This window comes from Scyliorhinus torazame, chromosome 1, assembly GCF_047496885.1.
Source record: "Scyliorhinus torazame isolate Kashiwa2021f chromosome 1, sScyTor2.1, whole genome shotgun sequence".
In the NCBI taxonomy this organism is placed as follows: domain Eukaryota; kingdom Metazoa; phylum Chordata; class Chondrichthyes; order Carcharhiniformes; family Scyliorhinidae; genus Scyliorhinus; species Scyliorhinus torazame.
In genome coordinates, this window is record NC_092707.1 from 215,517,197 (window position 1) to 215,541,980 (window position 24,784).

General features: G+C 49.0%; 1 protein-coding gene across 1 annotated transcript; it reads right to left on the reverse strand.

Moving 5' to 3' along the window:
* Positions 1–16,789: 16,789 nt before the first annotated feature.
* Positions 16,790–18,199, reverse strand: LOC140419240 (delayed-rectifier potassium channel regulatory subunit KCNS3-like). The gene has a single exon (XM_072503079.1). It carries the CDS (start codon positions 18,197–18,199, stop codon positions 16,790–16,792), a length of 1,410 nt encoding a protein of 469 aa, XP_072359180.1.
* Between the last annotated feature and the right edge of the window lie 6,585 nt (positions 18,200–24,784).

Genomic DNA, 24,784 nt, shown 5'->3' on the forward strand with positions numbered 1-24,784 from the left:
GTCCAAGCTTTGCCAATAGTGTTATGCAGTATTAGAGCTACACCAAACAGAACAACAGGCCTGAGTCCATTTGAAATCATCACAGGCAGACCAATGTCTCTGCCAGGAACTATTGACTTGCGGAAAGCAGACTGTCATTTAATGAGTGATACTTTGTTGTCTTACTGTCAAGATCTAACAAATGCAGTTAGCTCTGCTTCTCAACAGGTGTTAGCTGCGTGGGGAGATCCTCCAGAAGGTGGGCACGACCTGGTGCCTGGTGAAGAAGTGTACGTTAAAAAGCTGCAAAAGGAACCCTTCGGATCAAAGTGGGAAGGTCCTTTCGTAATCCTTCTCACCACCCAATCCGCTGTGAAGTTAAAAGGAAAGAAAAGTTGGATTCACGCATCACACGTGAAGCGCGCGTACAAGTAAAATGTTTGCCGCAATTTTAATTTTCAGTTATTTGATTGGCTTTGTGAACGTTGTATCAGAACTGAATAAGAACACATTCCTTTACACATCTACGATATATGCTAAAAACTTTAATATTTCTAATTGTTGGGTATGCATTGCAACCCCAACTAACTCAGGGAAGGGTATTCCCTTTCTAACTATTCCCTTTAATGCTTCAGAAACGGCAGAATGGTACATCTATCAAAGTGTCCCTCACTCTGTGGTGATCCGTTCTGGAGCATATTCATGTGAAAAAGGAAGGTTCCAGGTTCGCATCCAAAAATATATTAAACTATGGAAATCTGCAGGTTATCCACTAAATACCTTTTTAGGATGGCACCAACTTAAATATAACCCTAACCAAAAACCTCAACATCTCAACCTCCCAACTAATGGTAAACAAAACGGATCAATTTGCTTCATGAGTAAGAACCCTAAAGGGATACAAATGGGTAATAGTATTTGTACTAATTATGTAGATGTTAACACAGCTTATAAATGTACAAACGATCTCTTACAAAGAGTTCTGCGGTCCTCAAAGATAACAGGCATACCTAATCTCAAAAATAATAAAATATTCGAAGACCGATGGTTCTTAGAAAATATTTACTTATATTCTGCTTATAATGGAACTTATTTTATTTGTGGTAATAAAGCATATCCCTGGCTCCCAACATCCTGGTCAGGATCTTGCTATTTAGGATACATTGTACCGGCTATTCGTCATGTGATTAATCTTCCTCATGCTTCAGAAGCAGTTGCTCGAAGGAACAAACGTTCCATTTTCTTAAAAGATGCAATTTTTGATAGAATGATTCCATTCTATCAGGAAATGAGGATGGAGAATAAATTGAATAAAATAACAACCATCATACAAAACGTAGCTGATTACACCGCCACTGCCCTAGATAAAATTTCTGACGAAATGCGAGCAATTAGAACCGTGGTATTACAAAATCGAATGACACTTGACTATGTGCTAGCTGAAAAAGGTGGCACCTGCGCCCTGATTGGTGCAGAGTGTTGCACTTTCATTCCCGATAACTCGAAAGAAGTTAAAGATTTGGCATTACATATCCAAAACGAAATCAAAAAACTTGATCCACCCCAATTTGTCTCTCTCTGGGATAAAATTTGTGGGTGGCTTGGACCCACTGGAATGTCCACAATAAGAATAATCTCATTCTCCTGTGTAGCTGTATTCACCATTTACATAACATACCAATGTGCTAAGTGCATAAAAAACCTATTCGCTAAACGCAGGGGACCAACTATCAGAATGATTCAAACTAACCCAACGGTACCCGTAATTGATGAACTTGAGCTGAAATACTATTATTGAAATATTACTGATCAATCAACTATTTGACTATTATTAACATATTGTATAATTTATTAATACTGAATCAGTAGGATCAAATTTGATTAATTCATTAATTATAATAATTATTTTGACTGTATTATTAACAGTGTATAATTTATTAATACTGAATCAGTAGGGTCAAATTTGATTAATCTATTAATTATAATAATTATTTTGAAATGCCTGTTGCAATGTTAATTCCATTTTATTGTTTAAAACTGCAATGATTCTTTGCGCTTTTACCTATCCTATCGCATTAATGATGTATTTTAATCTTTCCTGATATATCTCAATTTTTCGATTTATCAAAGGGCCGACTGTAGAAGCCAGGTATTTCGAATACAACTAGTATAGGTAAAAGATAGCTATTTAAGCATAAATGTTGAGCCCCACTTTTAATACCCATTTATACAGCATAATTCACTTATACTGAAGTCCGTTGTTCTGGCAAATGCATATTTTCAAAGACAGTGTGACATTAAAAAAAAAAGCACAGTTGCAAGATTATTTGACACTGTCTTGTGCTAATTGTCAAGGTCAAGGGATTGAATACACAGCAACATGAAGGCACCATTGTTCACAATGCAGATAACAGCTAGGTCAGAAAAGCTGATGTTGCACATTGAAGATGGACGGCTTGCCATCAAATAAAATGTGTTTGAGTCTAACCCAAACCAATTAGGATTATATTGGGGTGTAATTAGATGACTTAAGACAGATATGAAAGTGTATAACTGAAAAGTTTCTCCCGGCCATTTTAGGTTAGGTTTGGGGGTTCTGTCAGTCTAACAGTCTGTGTCAGTGATGTTAGTCCACTTTTGACTTTGAGTTTGAGTTTAGCTGAAGATTAGCTTTCTCTCTCTCTTCATGTTTCATTGCCAGACTTTGACCTTTTAAAAGTTACTTTCGAGCTGTCTGCCTAAGCAAAGAAAGATAATGTCTGTAATTCTCTAAAAGCTTCGAATTGTCTACGAATTGCCTTTTAAATGACTTTCAAATTGTAATCAAGCGACTACAAATAAAACAATTCTTTTTGGCACCTGAGGAGTTTATACTGCAAATTTCTGCTGAGTTCCAGTATTCGCAAAGTGCTACTGATAACCGAATAGCAGAGATGATATAAATTCCTTCAACTTTACACAGTCGAATAATACAAGGAATCATACAACTTAACACAGTCTATAAATAGTACAAATCTTATGACTTGTCGTATTGCGCCAGGACTTGATTCATCAACTAAGCTTCCCCCAAACTTGGCGTGGTTCGACAGGTTAAGATTCCTTAAATTAAAGATTCCTTCAATATCACATGGGCAAGTTTGTGGAGATAAATTGGGAAGTACTAAAATGGCTATACATGATATAGATGTGGGAAATGCTGTTCCAATCAAACAACATCCATATAGACTTAACCCTTTAAAATTGGCACAGTTTAACAAAGAGATTGAGAGTATGCCTTTGAGGCAGATGGCTGTCTTTTCCATTTCCTCAGGGTCCCCTTCAGCGTCACCAATGGGGTTTCGGTCTTCCAATGAACGATGGACCGAATGGTCGACCAGTACGGGCTGCGGGCCACATTCCCGTACTTGGATAATGTTACCATCTGCCGCCATGACCTGCAGGACTACGACGCCAACCTTCAAAAATTCCTCCGCACCGCCCGACTCCTTAATTTGACATATAATAAGGATAAATGCGTTTTCCGCACAACCTGGCTAGCCATCCTCGGCTATGTCGTGGAAAACGGAGTCCCAGGGCCTTACCCTGAACGCATGCGCCCCCTCCTGCAACTCTCCCTCCCCCACTGCCCCAAGGCCCTGAAAAGGTGCTTGGGGTTCTTCTCCTACTATACCCAGTGGGTCCCCAACTATGCGGACAAAGCACCCACTCATTAAGTCCACCACTTTTCCCCTGACGGCTGAGGCCCGACTGGCCTTCAACCGCATCAGATCCAAAATTGCCAAGGCCACGATGCACGCCATGGGACGAATCCATCCCATTCCTGGTGGAAAACGATGCATCTGACTTTGACACTCTTAACCAGGCAGGGAGGCCTGTCGCCTTTTTTTCCCTTACCCTCCATGCCTCCGAAATTTGACACTCCTCTGTTGAAAAGGAGGCGCAAGCCATTGTGGAAGCTGTGCGGCACTGGAGGCATTACCTGGCCGGCAGGAGATTCATTCTCCTCACGGATCAACGGTCAGTTGCCTTCATGTTCAATAACACGCAGCGGGGCAAAATTAAGAACGACAAGATTTTGCGGTGGAGGATCAAGCTCTCCACCTATAACTACGACATCTTGTATCGTCCTGGGAAGCTCAATGAGCCCCCAGATGCCCTGTCCCGTGGCACCTGCGCCAACGCGCAGGCTGACCGGTTATGGGCTATCCACAACGACCTCTGTCAGCCGGGGGTCACCCGGCTTCTCCACTTTGTCAATGCCCGCAACCTGCCCTACTCCACAGAGGAGGTCAAGGCCATGACCAGGGACTTTCAAGTCTGTGCGGAGTGCAAGCCGCACTTCTATTGTAGGGCGGCACGGTAGGACAGTGGTTAGCACAATTGCTTTACAGCTCCAGGGTCGCAGGATCGATTCCCGGCTTGGGTCACTGTCTGTGCGGAGTCTGCACGTTCTCCTCGTGTGTGCATGGGTTTCCTCCGGGTGCTCCGGTTTCCTCCCACAGTCCACCTTTGTACAGGTTAGGTGGATTGACCATGCTAAATTGCCCTTAGTGTCCAAAATTGCCCTGAGTGTTGGGTGGGGTTACTGGGTTATGGGGATAGGGTGGGAGTGTGGGCTTGGGTAGGGTGCATTTTCTAAGAGCCGGTGCAGCCTCGATGGGCCGAATGGCCTCCTTCTGCATTGTAAATTCTATGAAATCTATCGGCCAGACAAGGCCCACCAGGTGAAGGCGTCCCGCCCTTTTGAACGTCTCAGTATGGATTTCAAATGGCCACTCCCCTTCACCGATCGTAACGTGTACTTCCTCAACGTTGTTGATGAGTACTCAGTTTTCTTTTCGCCTTCCCATGCCCTGACATGACCTCTGCCACAGTTACCAAGGCATCTTCACCCTGTTCGGTTTCCCCACTTATATTCACAGCGATCGGGGATCCTCATTCATGAGCGATGAGCTGCGTCAGTACCTGCTCAGTAAGGGCATCGTCTCGAGCAGGACTACCAGCTACAGCCCCAGGGGAAACGACCAGGTGGAGAGGGAGAATGCTACGGTCTGTAAGGCCATCCTTTTGTCCCTACAGTCTAGAGGTCTCCCAGTCGCCCGCTGGCAGGAAGTCTACCCTGACGCGCTCCACTCCATCCGGTCACTATTGTGTACTGCCACTAACGAGACCCCTCACAACCGTCTATTTGTCTTTCCTAGGACGTCAATCTCCGGGGTCTCGCTTCCTACCTGGGTCATGACTCCTGGGCCGGGCCTCCTCCGAAAGCACGTGAGGAGCCATAAGGCCGACCCCTTGGTCGAGAGGGTTCACCTCCTCCATGCGAACCCTCAGTATGCATACGTGACACACCGTGACGGGCGGCAGGACACAGTCTCCCTCAGGGACCTGGCCCCCGCGGGTACCCCTGCGCCCACCATCACCTCACCGCTTCCTTCTACCTCCCCACCTACCCCATCAACTGATACCCCTGCACCCACCAACACCTCCCCATCTACCCCATCAACTCATCCGGAGTCCAGTAGCACCACCCCTGTGCCGTCACCCTGTCCGGGACCCCGTTGTGAGGACGACGTGCTCCCGGAGTCGAAGGTCTCGACGCCAGCGCCTACACTGCGACGTTATCAGCGGACAATACACCCTCCTGTGAGACTGAACCTGTGAGCCCACTTCACCCGCGCAGGACTTTTTATTAACAGGGGGTGAATGTGCTGAGCCACGTATGGCTGTTGTATATATTATTGTTTTTACTCACTGTTACTATTGTTGTGTTGCTGTTGTTGGCTCCGCCTGTGGCTCCGCCCCTCTGAGAAGGTATATAACCCATCGATCCGGGACAGCCTCTCAGTGCGGGAGAAGCTACTGGTGGGCACATTCTAGCTGATTGAAACCACAGTTCTTTTTAACTACCGTTTCAACTGGATTGATTGGTATCAGTACCTTTACCCGAAAGGGCGAAGGATATTTTCGTTTTTGTGACTACAGATTGTATATACCAATTCAAAGTTATGCCATTTGGCATGAAAAACGCCCCAGCCACATTTCAACAGTTAACTAACACAGTCGTTTCAGAATTACCCAATTGTGCGGTATACATCGACAATCTGGTAATTTTCAGCCAGACCTGGAAAGAACATTTAAAACATCTGATGGAGTTATTCGATCGACTTCAGGAGGCGGGTTTGGTGATTATCATAGAATTTACAGTGCAAAAGGAGGCGATTCGGCCCATCAAGTCTGCACCGGCTCTTGGAAAGAGCACCCTACCCAATGTCAACAACTCCACCCTATCCCCATAACCCAGTAACCCCACCCAACACTAAGGGCAATTTTGGACACTAAGGGCAATTTATCATGGCCAATCCACCTAACCTGCACATCTTTGGACTGTGGGAGGAAACTCCCGGAGCACCTGGAGGAAACCCACGCACACACGGGGAGGATGTGCAGACTCCGCACAGACAGTGACCCAAGCCGGAATCGAACCTAGGACCCTGGAGCTGTGAAGCAATTGTGCTATCCACAATGCTACCGTGCTGCCCCAATAAGCATCGCCGAAAGTGGATTTAGAATAGCCCAAGTCACTTTCCTTGGCCATACAATCGGACAGGGTCGAATGGACCCACGGGATGCAAAAACAAAAGTTATTGGGGAGTTTCCAATACCCTCGACACGACGGAAACTAATGCGATTTCTTGGTATGAGTGGATTTTACCGGAAATTTGGACCAAATTTTAGCAGTGTGGTCGCTCCACTGACGTACTTGCTCAAGAAGTGTCACAAATTCCAGTGGACAGCGGACTTTCAACAGGCATTTGAAAGCCTGAAAGCTGTGATAACTAATGCTCCTGTGTTGGAGAATTACAAGGGACTCTGTGATCAGATTGAACTAAAGTATCTGACTTTAAAGAGAAATGCCGAGGTGTAGAGAAATGGATGGATCGTGAAGAGACCTTCTTGTTCAAAGAGACTGTCAATCGAGAAGGAGTTTCAGTTGGAGGAAGAACGAAAAAAAAAATGGACTATATTATTATACCTGTTTGTGTGTGTTGTTTTTTTGAAACGATAAAGTATATTTACTGTGTGCATTTCTTAAAGGATAGTGCAAAGGTGAAAAATGAAATCATCTTGAGGTTGATGGTTTATTTTTTTTTCTTGGGGGGGAGGTGTCATGTGAGAGTGCCTTTAAGAAATGGGTGTTTAAGAAATGTACCTTTAAGAAATTGAGCTGCTCATGTTACTGGAGTGATGTCAGAGTGTGGGTGGAGCTCAGTTCTACTCCTGCTTTTTAGTTTCAGTTTGAGAAAAGCTTGGGTGTGTCTGTGTTTTTCAGTGAGCTGCATCTGAAGTTTAAACAAAGAGCTGTACTGTTGATCTCTGCCATCCAAAGACTATCAATGGATCATTTGGTGAACCCAGAATTGTAAAAGGTCTCAGTATTGAATGTAAACCTAATGTGCTCCTGTTTGAAAGTTTGTTACGTATTTTGGATGTTAAAAGGACAGCTTACTTAGTGTTGTAGTCTTTGGGGTTGTATTTGAATTAATGGTTGCTTAGATGTTCACTGTTTGTTTTAAAAAATGTTAACTTGCGTTCATAGAATAAACATTGTTTTGTTTTTAAAAATACTTGTCCTTTTCTGCTGTACCACACCTGTGGAGTGGGCCGTGTGCTCCCCATACCACAAACTATTAAATGTTGTGGGTCAGGTGAACTCCATGATACACTTTGGGGTTCTCTAAACACTGACACATAACAGAACTCAAGTTAACCTTTTTAAAACATACAGTGAACATCTTAGCTCACCCTGACTTGGAGGCGTACCTGAACAAGAGACCCTAGCTGTTCAAGTGAAGACAAGCATCCAGCAGAGGGCAGTAGAGCAGAGCTGCTGATTGGCCGTCGCAGGGGAAATTTGCATACGTCCGTGTGCGCTCACCCTGACTTGGAGGCGTGCCTGAACAAGAAACCCTAGCTGTTCAAATGAAGACAAGCATCCAGCAGAGGGCAGTAGAGCAGAGATGCTGATTGGCCGTCGCAGGGGAAATTTGCATACGTCCGTGTGCGCTCACCCTGACTTGGAGGCGTGCCTGAACAAGAGACCCTAGCTGTTCAAATGAAGACAAGCATCCAGCAGAGGGCAGTAGAGCAGAGCTGCTGATTGGCCGTTGCAGGGGAAATTTGCGTATGTCCGTGTGCTCACTCTGACTTGGAGGCGTACCTGAACAAGAGACCCTAGCTGTTCAAGTGAAGACAAGCATCCAGCATGGATGGCGAATGTCTGGCCCGTAACCCGACCCTACGCCGCAGCAGTCACCCGAGCCATCTTCAAATTCATCTGGAGATCCAAGATGGACCGTGTCCGAAGGGACACCATGTACAAACCTCTGGAGAAGGGAGGGCGGAACGTACCCAACGCCTCCCTCATCCTGTTGGCCACCTTTGTGTCCAGCTGCATCAAACTGTGTGTGGACCCCCAGTCTGCAAACACCAAGTGTCACTACATACTGAGGTTCTACCTGTCCCCGGTGTTACCAAGGATGGGCCTGGCCTCATTGCCGCGGAACGCTCCAAGTAGTTGGACCGTACCGTACCACCTGTCCTTCGTGGAAAAGTTTTTGAAGAAAAACACCTTTGACCACAAGACAATGAAGCAGTGGTCAGCACGTAATGTCCTCGAGGCCCTCCGGGAAAAGGAGACCGTGGAGGACGTTGGATGGTTCCCTGAGCAGCCTGCCAGAGTCATCTGGCAGAACGCCTCATCACCAGAACTTTCAAACAAGCACCAAGACCTATCTTGGCTGGTGGTGAGAAGGGTCCTCCCTGTCAGATTCTTCATGCACACCCGAAGGCTCTGCACCAATGCACGCTGCCCTCGGAGTGGCTGTGGGGGAAATGAGACGGTCACACACCTCCTTGTGGAATGTGCCTTTGCAAAGAAGGTCTGGAGAGAGATGCAGTGGTATTTGTCAAGGTTTATCCCGAACAGATCTGTGACACAGGACTCTGCTCTACGGACTGTTTCCAGGGACACACACCGAGACAAATATCAACTGCTGCTGGAAGGTCATCAACTCGGTGAAAGACGCTCTTTGGTCTGCGCGAAACTTGCTGATCTTCCAGTGCAAAGAATTGTCCTCGACTGAGTGTTGCAGACTGGCACATTCCAAGGTCCAGGACTACGTGCTGAGGGACGCACTCCAGCTTGGGGCAGCTGCCGCCAAGGCGCAATGGGGAAAGACCACTGTGTAAGGTCTTTCCAGCAAATGTACACCGAGGGACAGGTAACAGTGTAAACCCTCCTCGGTCTGGGCCACCAACACTCCAATGTATAAAACAAACATGACAATGTAAATATTTAAGAAGGAATTGTAATGTAAAGAGTGATATGTGTATAATATTAGCAAAATTGAATGGAAGAAAGTCAAGGCAATGTGTAGCTCTGACGGAAATGTAGAGTCAAGACAATTCGAAATGCTCTGTAATGCTTATGATAAATTTTATGAATAAAGTATATTTTTTTGAATAAAAAAAAAAAAAAAAAATTGCAGGGGAAATTTGCATACGTCTGTGTGCGCTCACCCTGACTTGGAGATGAAATATGAGTGTGATGCACGATCAATTACTGCAAAGACAAGGTTAAAGCATAACTGAAGGCTTTAATAGGCTACAACTGTTCCCCAGTGTGGTAGTATGTATTGGGGATCATGTGGGACTGGAAGCCCTAATGTCATTGGCTGACAGATCCCGGGTCCTGGTTGGCCGTTGACCTCTAGCTCCGCCCTGAAGGCGGAGTATAAGAAGCCGGAGTCTTCCCCCGCAGGCCAGTTTACTATCGAGCTGCGGGGGAACAGACACGCTTAATAAAGCCTCATCGACTTCACTCTATTCGTCTCACGGAGTCTTTGTGCGCTACAATTTATTAAGCGTGCCTAAAAAGGACTATGGAGCTCAGGATCATTCCGGAATGCCTGAGGATCAGCGCCCACGCAGTGAACGCGGCAGCAGCCTTCAAGCACTGGCAGACTTGCTTCGAGGCCTACCTCAGAACGAGCACCGGCCGAGTCTCAGAAGACCAAAAACTGCAGGTCCTGCACTCGAGGGTGAGCACGGAGATTTCCTCCCTCATCAAATACGCGGAGGATTTCCAGACGGCGTTCGCAGCACTGAAAAGTCTCTATGTCCGCCCAGTTAACCAAATCTACGCTCGCTACCAGCTCGCGACGAGACGGCAAGCTCCCGGAGAATCGATGGACGAATTCTACGCCGCGCTGCTGATTTTGGGACGAGCCTGCAGCTGCCCGTCGGTGAACGCAAACGAACACACGGACATGTTAATGCGCGATGCTTTTGTGGCAGGTATGCAATCCTCCCAAATCCGCCAAAGACTTCTAGAAAAAGAGTCGCTAGGACTCTCAGAGGCACGGGCCCTAGCAGCCTCCCTAGACGTGGCCGCGCGTAATACCCGCGCCTACGGCCCCGACCGCGTGGCAGCCCATTGGGCCCCGTACGTACCCATCGCGGCAAACCCCCTACCCCCTCCCCGGACACCCCACAGGCTTGCGCGGTCCAAACGCCGAGTCGCACCGGGGGCGCCCGCTGTTATTTCTGCGGCCAGGCGAAACACCCCCGACAGCGCTGCCCGGCCCGCGCAACTATCTGCAAAAGCTGCGGGAAAAAGGGCCATTATGCGGTTGTGTGCCGGTCCCGCGAGGTCGCCGCTGTCCCGGGAGAACAGGGAGCCCTGCAAGCCATTTACGCGCCCCAACCCCCCCAGCAAGCCATGTACGACCTGCAGGCGCAGCCGCTCTGGGTCCCGACCACCGCGGTCCCGGGAGAACAGGGAGCCCTGCACGCCGCTTAGGCTCCCCAACCCCCCTCCCCGCAGCCCATGTATGACCCGCCGCCGGCGCTACCGCTTTGGGTCCCGGCCAACACTCTCCACGGAGAGGAGGGAGGTTTGCGCGTCCCTAACGCCCCCATAACCCCCACCCCGCGCCCCACGCCTGACCCGCCGGCGCCACCTACTTGGGCCCCGACCACCGCTGTCCCCGGTGAGGGAGCTCCGCGCGGTCCTAGCGCTCGCGGTCCTAGCGCTCGCGGTCCTAGCGCTCCCCAGCGCACCATGTGCGACCCACAGACGCCGCCATTTTGGGTCCCGGCCACCACGAGGGGAGGAGGGGCGCCGCCATCTTAGACCGCCCCAGACCTGTACGACGCGTGGGGGCGGCCATTTTGTCCACCCCCGCCGCCATCTTGTGACCCCCCAGCCACGTGCGATGTATGGGGGCGGCCACTTTGTCCATCCCCGACGCCATCTTGGACGGCAACAACGGACCCCACTCCACTACTACAACCACGTCTCGCTTCAATTACGCTCGATCAAGCTCGGCCCCGGACACTCCAGACGACGACGACAACGGTGCTAATAAACGGCCACGAGACGCCATGCCTAGTCGACTCCGGGAGCACGGAGAGCTTTATACACACGGCACGGTAAGACGCTGTTCCTTGACCACCTATCCCAGCGCACAAAAGATTTCCCTAGCTGCAGGATCCCACTCCGTACAGATCCAGGGATTCTGCATAGTTACCCTAACAGTGCAGGGGAGGGAGTTCAAAAACTACAAACTAAACGTCCTTCCCCAACTCTGTGCCCCCACCTTGCTGGGATTAGATTTCCAATGCAATCTACAGAGCCTTACGTTCAAATTCGGCGGCCCAATACCCCCACTCACTATCTGCGGCCTCGCAACCCTCAAGGTGCAACCCCCGTCCTTGTTTGCGAACCTCACCCCGGATTGCAAACCCGTCGCCACTAGGAGCAGACGGTACAGCGCCCAGGACCGGACCTTCATTCGGTCCGAAGTCCAGCGGCTACTAAAGGAGGGCATAATCCAGGCCAGCATTAGTCCCTGGAGAGCACAGGTGGTAGTAGTGAAGACAGGGGAGAAACAAAGGATGGTCATTGACTATAGCCAGACCATCGACAGGTACACACAACTAGACGCGTACCCTCTCCCCCGCATATCCAACATGGTCAACCGGATTGCCCAATATAAAGTCTTCTCCACCGTGGACCTCAAGTCCGCCTACCATCAGCTCCCCATCCGCCCAAGTGACCGCAAGTACACAGCCTTCGAGGCAGACGGGCGATTATACCATTTCCTACGGGTCCCTTTTGGCGTCACAAACGGGGTCTCGGTCTTCCAACGGGAGATGGACCGAATGGTTGATCAACATGGGTTGCGGGCCACGTTCCCGTACCTCGACAATGTAACCATCTGCGGCCACGATCAGCAGGACCACGACGCCAACCTCCAAAAATTCCTCCAGACCGCCAAAGCCTTGAGCCTCACGTACAACGAGGACAAGTGCGTTTTTAGCACCGATCGGCTAGCCATTCTGGGCTACGTAGTGCGCAATGGGATAATAGACCCCGAACGTATGCGTGCACTCATGGAATTTCCCCTCTCGCACTGCCCAAAAGCCCTGAAACGCTGCCTGGGGTTCTTTTCATACTACGCCCAGTGGGTCCCCCAGTACGCAGACAAGGCCCACCCTCTAATACAGACCACGACCTTCCCTCTGTCGACAGAGGCTTGCCAGGCCTTCAGCCGCATCAAAGCGGATATCGCAAAGGCCACGATGCGCGCCATCGACGAGTCCCTCCCCTTCCAGGCCGAGAGCGACGCCTCCGACGTAGCTCTAGCGGCCACCCTTTACCAAGCGGGCAGACCCGTGGCCTTTTTCTCCCGGACCCTCCACGCCTCAGAAATCCGCCACTCTTCAGTAGAAAAGGAAGCCCAAGCCATAGTGGAAGCTGTGCGACATTGGAGGCATTACCTGGCCGGCAGGAGATTCACTCTCCTCACTGACCAACGCTCGGTAGCCTTCATGTTCGATAATGCACAGCGGGGCAAAATCAAAAACGACAAGATCTTAAGGTGGAGGATCGAGCTCTCCACCTTCAACTATGAGATTTTGTATCGTCCCGGAAAGCTGAACGAGCCGTCCGATGCCCTATCCCGCGGCACATGTGCCAACGCACAAATTAACCACCTCCAAACCCTCCACGAGGACCTCTGCCACCCGGGGGTCACTTGGTTTTACCACTTCATCAAGTCCCGCAATCTCCCATACTCTTTAGAGGAGGTCCGTACAGTCACAAGGGACTGCCACATCTGCGCGGAATGCAAGCCGCATTTTTTCAGGCCGGATGGAGCGCACCTGATTAAGGCTTCCCGCCCTTTGAACGCCTCAGTCTCGATTTCAAAGGGCCCCTCCCCTCCACCGACCGCAACGCATATTTTCTTAATGTGGTGGACGAATACTCCCGCTTCCCTTTTGCCATTCCCTGTTCTGACATGACCGCGGCCACAGTCATTCAAGCCCTGAACAGCATCTTCACACTGTTCGGTTACCCCGCATACGTCCACAGCGACAGGGGGTCCTCTTTCATGAGTGACGAGCTGCGCCAGTTCCTGCTCAGCAAGGGCATAGCCTCAAGCAGGACGACCAGCTACAACCCCCGGGGGAACGGGCAAGTAGAGAGGGAGAACGGCACGGTCTGGAAGGCCGTCCTACTGGCCCTACGGTCCAGGGACCTCCCAGTTTCACGGTGGCAGGAGGTCCTCCCGGACGCTCTCCACTCCATCCGGTCGTTATTATGTACGAGCACTAATCAAACGCCTCATGAGAGTCTCCTTGTTTTCCCTAGGAGGTCCTCCTCTGGAACGTCGTTGCCGACCTGGCTGGCGGCCCCAGGACCCATCCTGCTCCGAAAGCATGTGCGGGCACATAAGGCGGACCCGTTGGTCGAAAGGGTTCACCTCCTCCACGCGAACCCCCAGTACGCCTACGTGGAGTACCCCGACGGCCGACAGGACACGGTCTCCCTGCGGGATCTGGCGCCCGTCAGCAACACGCACCCACCCCCGACACCATCAACCCAACCCCCCCCTTCCTGCCACTGCCGCACCCCGCGACCGCCCCCTTCCCAGGAGGATCGGTTCCCCTCCCCTCAGCACCGACCAAGAATAAAGCCCAAGCTGAAACCGTAAGGCTCCTGGAGGCGACAACATCGGTACAAGCACCACCACCACCGGGGCCGAGGCGACCGACACGGACGACCAGACCACCCGACCGACTCGTGGCGCCGATCTAAAACTATATATGGACTTTTCACAAGAACATTTTGCTTTTCTTCTGATACCCTCTGTAAATAGTTGCAACAGGACAAAATTGTACAATACCGTATTGCCATGTGAATGTTTTTTTCCTCCCAGGACCAGCCCTGTAAACCCTTACCACCATACGAAGCATCACCCCGCCGGGTTCATTTTTGACAAGGGGTGAATGTGGTAGTATGTATTGGGGGTCATGTGGGACTGGAAGCCCTAATGTCATTGGCTGACAGATCCCGGGTCCTGGTTGGCCGTTGACCTCTAGCTCCGCCCTGAAGGCGGAGTATAAGAAGCCGGAGTCTTCCCCCGCAGGCCAGTTTACTATCGAGCTGCGGGGGAACAGACACGCTTAATAAAGCCTCATCGACTTCACTCTATTCGTCTTACGGAGTCTTTGTGCGCTACACCCAGCAGCTCAGGTATAGAATGAGGGCTGCTGGGACGGCACTGACTCTTATACCCCGCCTATCTGGGCGGAGCTACATACTATACAGCCAATGGTAAACCCCCAGGTTTGACCAATGGAACTTCAGCCTCTCGGGTGCTGCAATACCTGATAATAACTCAGAGTGCAAGCTAGCCAGTAATATGAAAGAAGATAGGAAGAGTTTTTTTCAATATATAAAAGGTAAGAGAGAGGCAAAAATAGACATTGGACTACTGGAAAATATGGCTGTAGAAGTAATAATAGGAAACAAAGAAATGGCAGACGAACTGAATAGTTACTTTGCACCAGTCTTCACTGTGGAAGACACCAGTGGTATGCCAGAGCTCCAGGAGAACCAGGGGGCAGAGGTAAGTGCAGTGGCTATCACTAAGGAGAAAATTCTGGGGAAACTGAAAGGTCTGAAGGCGGATACGTCACCTGGACCAGATCGACTACACCCCAGGGTCCTAAAAGAGCTAGCTGAGGAAATTGTGGAGGCATTAGTGATGATATTTCAGGAATCACTGGAGGCACAAAGTGTCCCAGAGGACTGGAAGGTGGCTAATGTCAGACAGGAAATTTTAGGCCGGTTAGCCTGACTTCGGTCATTGGTAAGATTTTAAAGTCCGTTATTAAAGATGAGATCACAAGTTCTTGGAAGTGCATGATAAAATAGGACTGAGTCAGCATGGCTTTGTCAAAGGGAGGTCATGTCTGACAAATCTGTTAGAATTCTTTGAAGAGGTTACAAGGAAGTTAGACAAAGGAGAACCAGTGAACGTGATTTATTTTGATTTCCAGAAGGCCTTTGACAAGGTGCCACATAGGAGATTGTGAAATATGTTAAGAGCCCATGGAGTTAAGGGTAAGATCTGGCATGGATCGAGGATTGGCTGACTGGCAGAAGGCAGAGAGTGGGGATAAAGGGGTCTTTTTCAGGATGGCAGCCAGTGACTAGTGGTGTGCCTCAGGGGTCTGTACTGGGACCACAACCTTTCACGATATACATTAATGATCTGGAAGAAGGAACTGAAGGCACTGTTGCTAAGTTTGCAGGTGATACAAAGATCTGTAGAGGGACAGGTAGTATTGAGGAAGCAAGGGGGCTGCAGAAGGACTTGGACAAGCTAGGAGAGTGGGCAATGAAGTGGCAGATGAAATACAATGTGGAAAAGTGTGAGGTTATGCACTTTGGAAGGAGGAGGAAATGCTTAGGAAATCAGAAGCACAAAGGGACTTGGGAGTCCTTGTTCACGATTCTCTTAAGGTTAACATGCAGGTTCAGTCGGCAGTTAGGAAGGCAAATGCAATGTTAGCATTCATGTCGAGAGGGCTAGAATACAAGACCAGTGATGTACTTCTGAGGCTGTATAAGGCTCTGGTCAGACCTCATTTGGAGTATTGTGAGCAGTTCTGGGCCCCGTATCTAAGTAAAGATGTGCTGGCCTTGGAAAGGGTCCAGAGGAGATTCATAAGAATGATCCCTGGAATGAACAGCTTGTCATATGAGGAACGGTTGAAGATTCTGGGTCTGTACCCGGAGTTTAGAAGGATGAGGGGGGGATCTTATTGAAACTTACAGGATACTGTGAGACCTGGATAGAGTGGACGTGGAGAGGATGTTTCCATTTGTAGGAAAAACTAGAAACAGAGGACACAATCTCAGACTAAAGGGACGATCCTTTAAAACGCACAGACAGTTTTATAATAAGCACGTCATATTGTTGTTTATGTATTTCATGTTTTATTTACACACAACAGGGATATGAGATTTTGAAAAAGTGCTTGTAAATCATCGATTGTGTTTTTTTTCATTGAATGTTTCTTTTGACTGTTTGTCCAGGACTGACTCTTTTCGCAAATCCTTCAAATATTAAATACTAACATTTAAACTATGTTTCTCATATTTGATTGTTGAGCTTTTGACCTGCACAGTCCCAAACTGTTGCTTCCAGCCAATCAATCATAATTGAGGTGTGACAGTCCCCGATTGGAGGTGTGACCGTTATAGAACAGGAAGTGTGTGCAGACTCCTATGTTGTCTGAATCTATAGATTGATGGTAATAGTTTAACTAGTTTATCAGCAGTTCACCTCATTCACAGTAACATTTTTTATGACCAGTTGAATGGAACAGATCTGCAGCTGGTTTATCTGAATCGGGTTTCAGATGCAGGATGGTGGACTCACTCTAATCATTACTGGGAACAGTGTGCATTATCTACGTGCCGGCTGGTATGTTTCTCACAAGGTGCGTTGTTCAGATCCAGTGCACAATGCATCTTCATCACGTAAATATCCCTGATGTTGACACATGGTAGACCTGAAGCCAGCTTTCTCAGCTCTTGGTTGCGAATCACAACATCGTTGGCTTGTTCCCGTCGATAGTATTTTGAAAAACGGTTAAATATGACAGTAACTGGCAAAGCCACCATCAACAGGCCGAATATGATGCAGGTGCTACCGATTAGCTTTCCTTGTATGGTGACTGGGTAAGTGTCGCCATAACCAACAGTAGTCATGCTAATGGTTGCCCACCACCAACCAACTGGAATACTGTGAAGCAAAGATTCTTTCTCATCTTTCTCAGATGAGTAGATGAGGGCTGAGAAGATGGCAATACCTACAGTCAAGAACACACCCAAGAGCCCTACTTCTTCATAGCTGTGTCTGAAGGTTGCCCCGAGTGATCTCAATCCAATGGAGTGACGAGCCAACTTCAGAACCCGAAAGATGCGCATCAACCGAAGAACCTGTACCACACGGCCAATGTTCACCAACTCCGAGCTAACCTCATCCAAACGTTCTACTACCAGGGTAATGTAAAATGGTAGAAATGATAAAAAGTCTATGATGTTCAGTGGATTTCGGAGGAACTTGCAGAGGCATGGCGAGACCATCAACCTCGCTATGTACTCAATGCTGAACCATACAATACAGGTGAATTCAACAATCTGGAAACCAGGGTCTTCAGGTTGCCCCTGAAATTCAGGCAGACTGTGAACACACATAGCCACAATGGAGAACAACACAATGGTCAGTGAGAATATGGTGAAAGCCCTGGCTGGAAATGAATATTTGGGATTCTCTAAAATGAGCCACAACTTTTCCCTCTGTTGACCATGCCACATATGCTTAAACTTCTCAATTTGTTGGGGGATTGTGCTGGCATCGTCAGAACTTAAGCTTAGATCGTCACTCTGTGTATCAAACTCCCTCTCAACAGCATTCTGTTTGCGTTCATGGTATTTGAACCTGCAACAGTGATGGATACAGATCTCTCCAATGCCCCAGTACTCGATCTCTTGGTGGAAGGAGTATACACAAATCCCCTCCATCACATGGAGCTTACCTGTCAAATAGAAATTCAACACATAATGGAAGAAACTTGGATTTCTGTCAAAGTAATATTCATCTGCATGCACATCATAATCATCACACAATTCAAGGGTGTCTTCCCTTGAGGAACATGCCAGTATCCTTCCCAACCTGGTCTTGGGAAATTTTAACAATGCCTTTTGCTCAATCTTTTGCTTCAGGCCTCCAACGTTGATATTAATCATCTTCCGGGAAAGTCTGTCTCTGTGGTAGAACTGTCCATACACCATAATCACCTCACTGAGAAACTGAGGTTAGGGATCCTCATCAGAAGCTGGTGTTAGTCCACAATTCCGTCTTTAACAACTCATTTTACTGACATTAGCAAAGTTGTTTCTTCCCAGTGTCCTCTGGGAGCAGCTTCCAGTCTCTTCTAAACCAGGCAATTCTGTTAAGGCATGAACAACAATACAATTCAGAAGAAATATATTCCACTGGAAGTCAAGAACAAACTCTTCAGTAATGAAACAACATGAAAACAGCAGGATTTAGATTGTTTGGAGACTTGGGCGGAGAGATGGCAGATGGAGTTTAATCCGGACAAATGTGAGGTAATGCATTTTGGAAGGTCTAATGCAGGTAGGGAATATACAGTGAATGGTAGAACCCTCAAGAGTATTGAAAGTCAAAGAGATCTAGGAGTACAGGTCCACAGGTCACTGAAAGGGGCAACACAGGTGGAGAAGGTAGTCAAGAAGGCATATGGCATGCTTGCCTTCATTGGCCGGGGCATTGAGTATAAGAATTGGCAAGTCATGTTGCAGCTGTATAGAACCTTAGTTACGCCACACTTGGAGTATAGTGTTCAATTCTGGTCGCCACACTACCAGAAGGATGTGGAGGCTTTAGAGAGGGTGCAGAAGAAATTTACCAGAATGTTGCCTGGTATGGAGTGCATTAGCTATGAGGAGCGGTTGAATAAACTCGGTTTGTTCTCACTGGAACGAAGGAGGTTGAGGGGCGACCTGATAGAGGTCTACAAAATTATGAGGGGCATAGACAGAGTGGATAGTCAGAGGCTTTTCCCCGGGGTAGAGGTGTTAATTACTAGGGGGCATAGGTTTAAGGTGAGAGGGGCAAGGTTTAGAGTAGATGTACGAGGCAAGTTTTTTACACAGAGGGTAGTGGGTGCCTGGAACTCGCTACCGGAGGAGGTGGTGGAAGCAGGGACGATAGTGACGTTTAAGGGGTATCTTGACAAATACATGAATAGGATGGGAATAGAGGGATATGGACCCAGGAAGTGTAGAAGATTGTAGTTTAGTCGGGCAGCATGGACGGCACGGGCTTGGAGGGCCGAAGGGCCTGTTCCTGTGCTGTACATTTCTTTGTTCTTTGTTTGTTCTTTGAAAAAATAAAGAGGTAGGGTAATACTTAAAGAAGGCATAAGAGCACAAGGTTAGCAGCAGGAGGAGACCATTTGACCCCTCAAGCTTGCTCCGCCATTCGATAAGATCATGGATGATTTGAATGTGACCTCAACTCTACTTTCCTTCCTGTCCCCATAACCTTTGTCAATCAAAAATCTGTCCAATTGACCGTCGAATATGTTCAATAACTCAGCCTCCACAACTCTCTGTGGGACAGAATTCCATAAACTAAAGAACCTCTGAAAGAAAAAAGTTCTCCTTACCTCAGTTTCAATCCCCTGATTTCAGATTCCTAATTCAAGGGGAAAATGACCTCTCATCAGCCATCCTAGATATGTCAGGAATAAAAGAATGACTAGGGTAAGAGTAGGGCCAGTCAAGGACAGTAGTAGGAAGTTGTGCTTGGAGTCCGAGGAGATAGGAGAGGTGCTAAATGAATATTTTTCGTCAGTATTCACACAGGAAAAAGACAATGTTGTCGAGGAGAATACTGAGATTCAGGCTACTAGACTAGAAGGGCTTGAGGTTCATAAGGAGGAGGTGTTAGCAATTCTGGAAAGTGTGAAAATAGATAAGTCACCTGGGCCGGATGGGATTTATCCTAGGATTCTCTGGGAAGCTAGGGAGGAGATTGCTGAGCCTTTGGCCTTGATCTTTAAGTCATCTTTGTCCACAGGAATAGTGCCAGAAGACTGGAGGATAGCAAATGTTGTCCCCTTGTTCAAGAAGGGGAGTAGAGATAACCCCGGTAACTATAGAACAGTGAGCCTTACTTCTGTTGTGGGAACAATCTTGGAAAAGTTTATAAGAGATAGGATGTATAATCATCTGGAAAGGAATAATTTGATTAGAGATAGTCAACACGGTTTTGTGAAGGGTAGGTCGTGCCTCACAAACCTTATAGAGTTCTTTGAGAAGGTGACCAAATAGGTGGATGAGGGTAAAGCAGTTGATATGGTGTATATGGATTTCAGTAAAGTGTTTGATTAAGTTCCCCATGGTAGGCTACTGCAGAAAATACAGAGGCATGGGATTTAGGGTGATTTAGCAGTTTGGATCAGAAATTAGCTAGCTGGAAGAAGACAAAGGATGGTAGTTGATGGGAAATGTTCAGACTGGAGTCCAGTTACTAGTGGTGTACCACAAGGATCTGTTTTGGGGCAGGAACAAGGAGCTGTTTGTCATTTTTATAAATGACCTGGAGGAGGGCGTAGAAGGATGGGTGAGTAAATTTGCAGATGACACTAAAGTCGGTGGAGTTGTGGACAGTGCGGAAGGATGTTACAAGTTACAGAGGGACATAGATAAGCTGCAGCGTTGGGCTGAGAGGTGGCAAATGCAGTTTAATGCAGAAAAGTGTGAGGTAATTCATTTTGGAAGGAATAACAGGAAGACAGAGTACTGGGCTAATGGTAAGGTTCTTGGCAGTGTGGATGAGCAGAGAGATCTCGGTGTCCATGTACATAGATCCCTGAAAGTTGCCATCCAGGTTCAGAGGGTTGTTTAGAAGGCGTATGGTGTGTTAGCTTTTATTGGTAGAGGGATTGAGTTTCGGAGCCATGAGGTCATGTTGCAGCTGTACAAAACTCTGGTGCGGCCGCATTTGGAGTATTGCGTGCAATTCTGGTGGCCGCATTATAGGAAGGATGTGGAAGCATTGGAAAGGGTGCAGAGGAGATTTACCAGAATGTTGCCTGGTATGGAGGGAAGATCTTATGAGGAAAGGCTGAGGGACTTGAGGCTGTTTTCATTAGAGAGAAGACGGTTAAGAGGTGACTTAATTGAGGCATACAAGATGATCAGAGGATTGGATAGGGTGGACAGTGAGAGCCTTTTTCCTCGGATGGTGATGTCTAGCACGAGGGGACATAGCTTAAAGTTGAGGGGAGATAGATATAGGACAGATATCAGAGGTAGGTTCTTTACTCAGAGAGTAGTAAGGACGTGGAATGCCCTGCCTGCAACAGTAGTGGACTCACCAACACTAAGGGCATTCAAATGGTCATTGGATAGACATATGGACGATGCATATGCAGCAGCTGCAGCACCTTGATGTGATCAAGATTGTGCAGGTGTATGGCTGGAAGCGCGTCTGCAGGTCCCTATTCATCAGGAGTTGAGCTGGCAACATGCCAGTGGACAAGGGAGTTGTTCAGTATGCAAGTAGTGCAAGTTGTATGTCGGAAATGGAGTCCGAGGCCATGCAGATGAGCTGCTTAATGACGTGCACCCCTCTTTCGACTTTGCCATTGGACTGCGGATAGTGTGGACTGGAGGTGACATGCCTGAAATTGTAGCTCTTGGCAAACGTGGACCACTCTCGACTGTGGAAGCACGGGCCATTGTTGCTCATTTTTTTAAAAAAAGATGTTTATTCAAATTTTTCCAACAAAAGTTTGAACAAACAAACCCCCCCCATAACGAAAAGAAGGAAGAACACAAACACCACAATCAAAAATAATAAACTACTTATACATTGGAGTTCTCCCGCATATATTAACCCCCCCATATAACATTGCAAAGTACCCTTGGGGAACCCCCCCCCCACACGCCCAAATACCCACCCGAAAGAGACACCCCCCCACCCCCGGGTTGCTGCTGCTGCTGACCTCCTCCTAACGCTCCGCGAGATAGTCTAGGAACGGTTGCCACCGCCTGAAGAACCCCTGCGCAGACCCTCGTAAGGCAAACTTTATCCTCTCCAGCTTAATGAACCCTGCCATGCCATTCATCCAGGCTTCCACACTGGGGGGCTTTGCGTCCTTCCATAGTAGCAAGATCCTCCGCCGGGCTACCAGGGACGCAAAGGCCAGGATACCGGCCTCTTTCGCCTCCTGCACTCCCGGCTCGTCCGTTACCCCAAATAGTGCCAACCCCCAACTCGGCTTGACCTGGACTTTCACCACCTTGGACATAGTCCTCGCGAAACCCCTCCAGAACCCACCCAGTGCCGGGCACGACTAGAACATGTGGACGTGATTCGCCGGGCTTCCCGAACACCTCCCACATCTGTCCTCCATCCCAAAGAATCTACTCAACCTTAAATTGTATTAGGCTGAGCCTGGCGCAAGAGGAGGAAGAATTAACCCTACTCAGGGCATCAGCCCACAGACCCTCATCAATCTCCTCCCCAAGCTCCTCCTCCCACTTGCCCTTTAGCTCCTCTACCGAAACCTCCTCCTCTTCTTTCATCTCTTGATAGATCGCTGAAACCTTGCCTTCTCCGACCCATACACCCAAAATCACCCTGTCCTGAATCCCCTGTGCTGGGAGCAGCGGGAATTCCCTCACCTGCCGCCTCACAAATGCCCTCGCTTGCATATACCTGAACGCATTTCCCGGGGGTAACCCAAACTTCTCCTCCAGTGCCCCTAGGCTCGCAAACGTCCCATCTATAAACAGGTCCCCCATTCTTCTGATCCCTGCCCGATGCCAGCTCCGAAACCCCCCATCCATCCTTCCCGGGACAAACCGATGGTTCTCCCGAATCGGGGACCAAACCGGGGCTCCCAACTCGCCCCTGTGTCGCCTCCACTGCCCCCAGATCTTCAGCGTCGCCGCCACCACCGGACTCGTGGTGTACCTTGTCAGCGAGAGCGGCAGCGGTGCTGTCACCAGCGCCCTCAGGCTCGTGCCCCTGCAGGACGCCATCTCCAACCCCTTCCATGCTGCCCCCTCTCCCTCTATTACCCACTTACCCAATAGTAGCCGCACAGATTCGGCAGCGCCAGCCCTCCCCTGTCCCTGCTACGCTCCAGAAACACCCTCTTTACCCTCGGGGTCTTATTTACCCACACAAAACCCATGATGCTCCTACCTACCCGTTTAAAAAAGGCCTTGGTAATCATAATGGGAAGGCACTGGAACACAAAGAGAAACCTCGGGAGGACCATCATTTTAACCGACTGTACCCTGCCCGCTAGCGAGAGTGGCAGCACACCCCATCTTTTGAAATCCTCCATCTGCTCCACCAACCGCGTCAAATTAAGCTTGTGCAGGGCCCCCCAGCTCCCAGCCACCTGGATTCCCAAGTACCGAAAGTTCCTTTCCGCCCTCTTCAATGGTAGGTCGGCTATCCCCCTTCCCTGGTCCCCTGGATGCACCACAAAGAGTTCACTTTTCCCTACGTTGAGCTTATAGCCCGCGAAGTCCCCAAACTCCCTTAGGATCCGCATGACCTCCACCATCCCCTCCACTGGATCCGCCACATACAGCAACAGGTCGTCTGCATACAGCGACACTCGATGTTCCTCTCCCCCTCGGACCAACCCCCTCCATTTTCTGGACTCCCTTAGTGCCAAAGGCTCAATTGCCAATGCAAACAACAAGGGGGACAGGGGGCACCCCTGCCTCGTCCCTCGGTACAGCCGAAAGTACTCCGACCTCCGCCAATTCATAGCCACACTCGCCACCGGGGCTCTATATAGGAGCCTGACCCAACTAATAAACCCCTCCCCGAACCCAAACCTCCGCAACACTTCCCAAAGATACTCCCACTCCACCCGGTCGAAGGCCTTCTCCGCATCCATAGCTGCCACTACTTCCGCCTCTCCCTCCACCGATGGCATCATAATCATGTTGAGGAGCCTCCGCACATTAGTGTTTAGCTGCCTGCCCTTTACAAATCCCGTCTGGTCTTCATGAATCACCCAGGGACACAGTCCTCAATTCTCGTAGCCAGCACTTTTGCCAGCAACTTAGCATCCACATTGAGGAGCGAGATCGGTCTATACGACCCACATTGCAGTGGATCCTTCTTCCGCTTCAGAATCAGCGAGATCAGTGCCCCGGACATTGTCGGGGGTAGGGTTTCCCCTCTCCCTTGCCTCATTGAAAGTCCTCACTAACAACGGGCCTAGCAGGTCCACATATTTCCGATAAAACCCGATCGGGAACCCATCTGGCTCTGGGGCCTTCCCCGCCTGCATGTTCCCCAATCGTTTAACCAGCTCCTCCAACCCAATTGGCGCCCCTAAACCAGCCACCTCCTGCTCCTCCACCCTCGGGAACCTCAGTTGATCCAAAAATCTTCGCATCCCCTCTTCCCCCACTGGGGGCTCAGATCTGTACAGCTCCTCATAGAAGTCCTTAAATATCTCATTTACTCTCACCGCACTCCGCACCGTATTCCCCCTGCTATCCTTAACTCCACCTATCTCCCTCGCTGCCACCCTCTTACGGAGCTGGTGTGCCAGCATCCGGCTCGCCTTCTCCCCATACTTCTACGTCGCCCCCTGTGCTTTTCTCCACTGTGCCCCTGCTTTTGTAAGGGGAATAGACAGGCGGTTCTGCGGACACAATCGAGACTCCAGGATGGTATGTTGCCTACCTGGTGCAAGGGTCAAGGATGTCTCGGAGCGGCTGCAGGACATTCTGAGGGGGGAGGGTGAACAGCCAGCTGTTGTGGTGCACATAGGCACCAACGATATAGGTAAAAAACGGGAT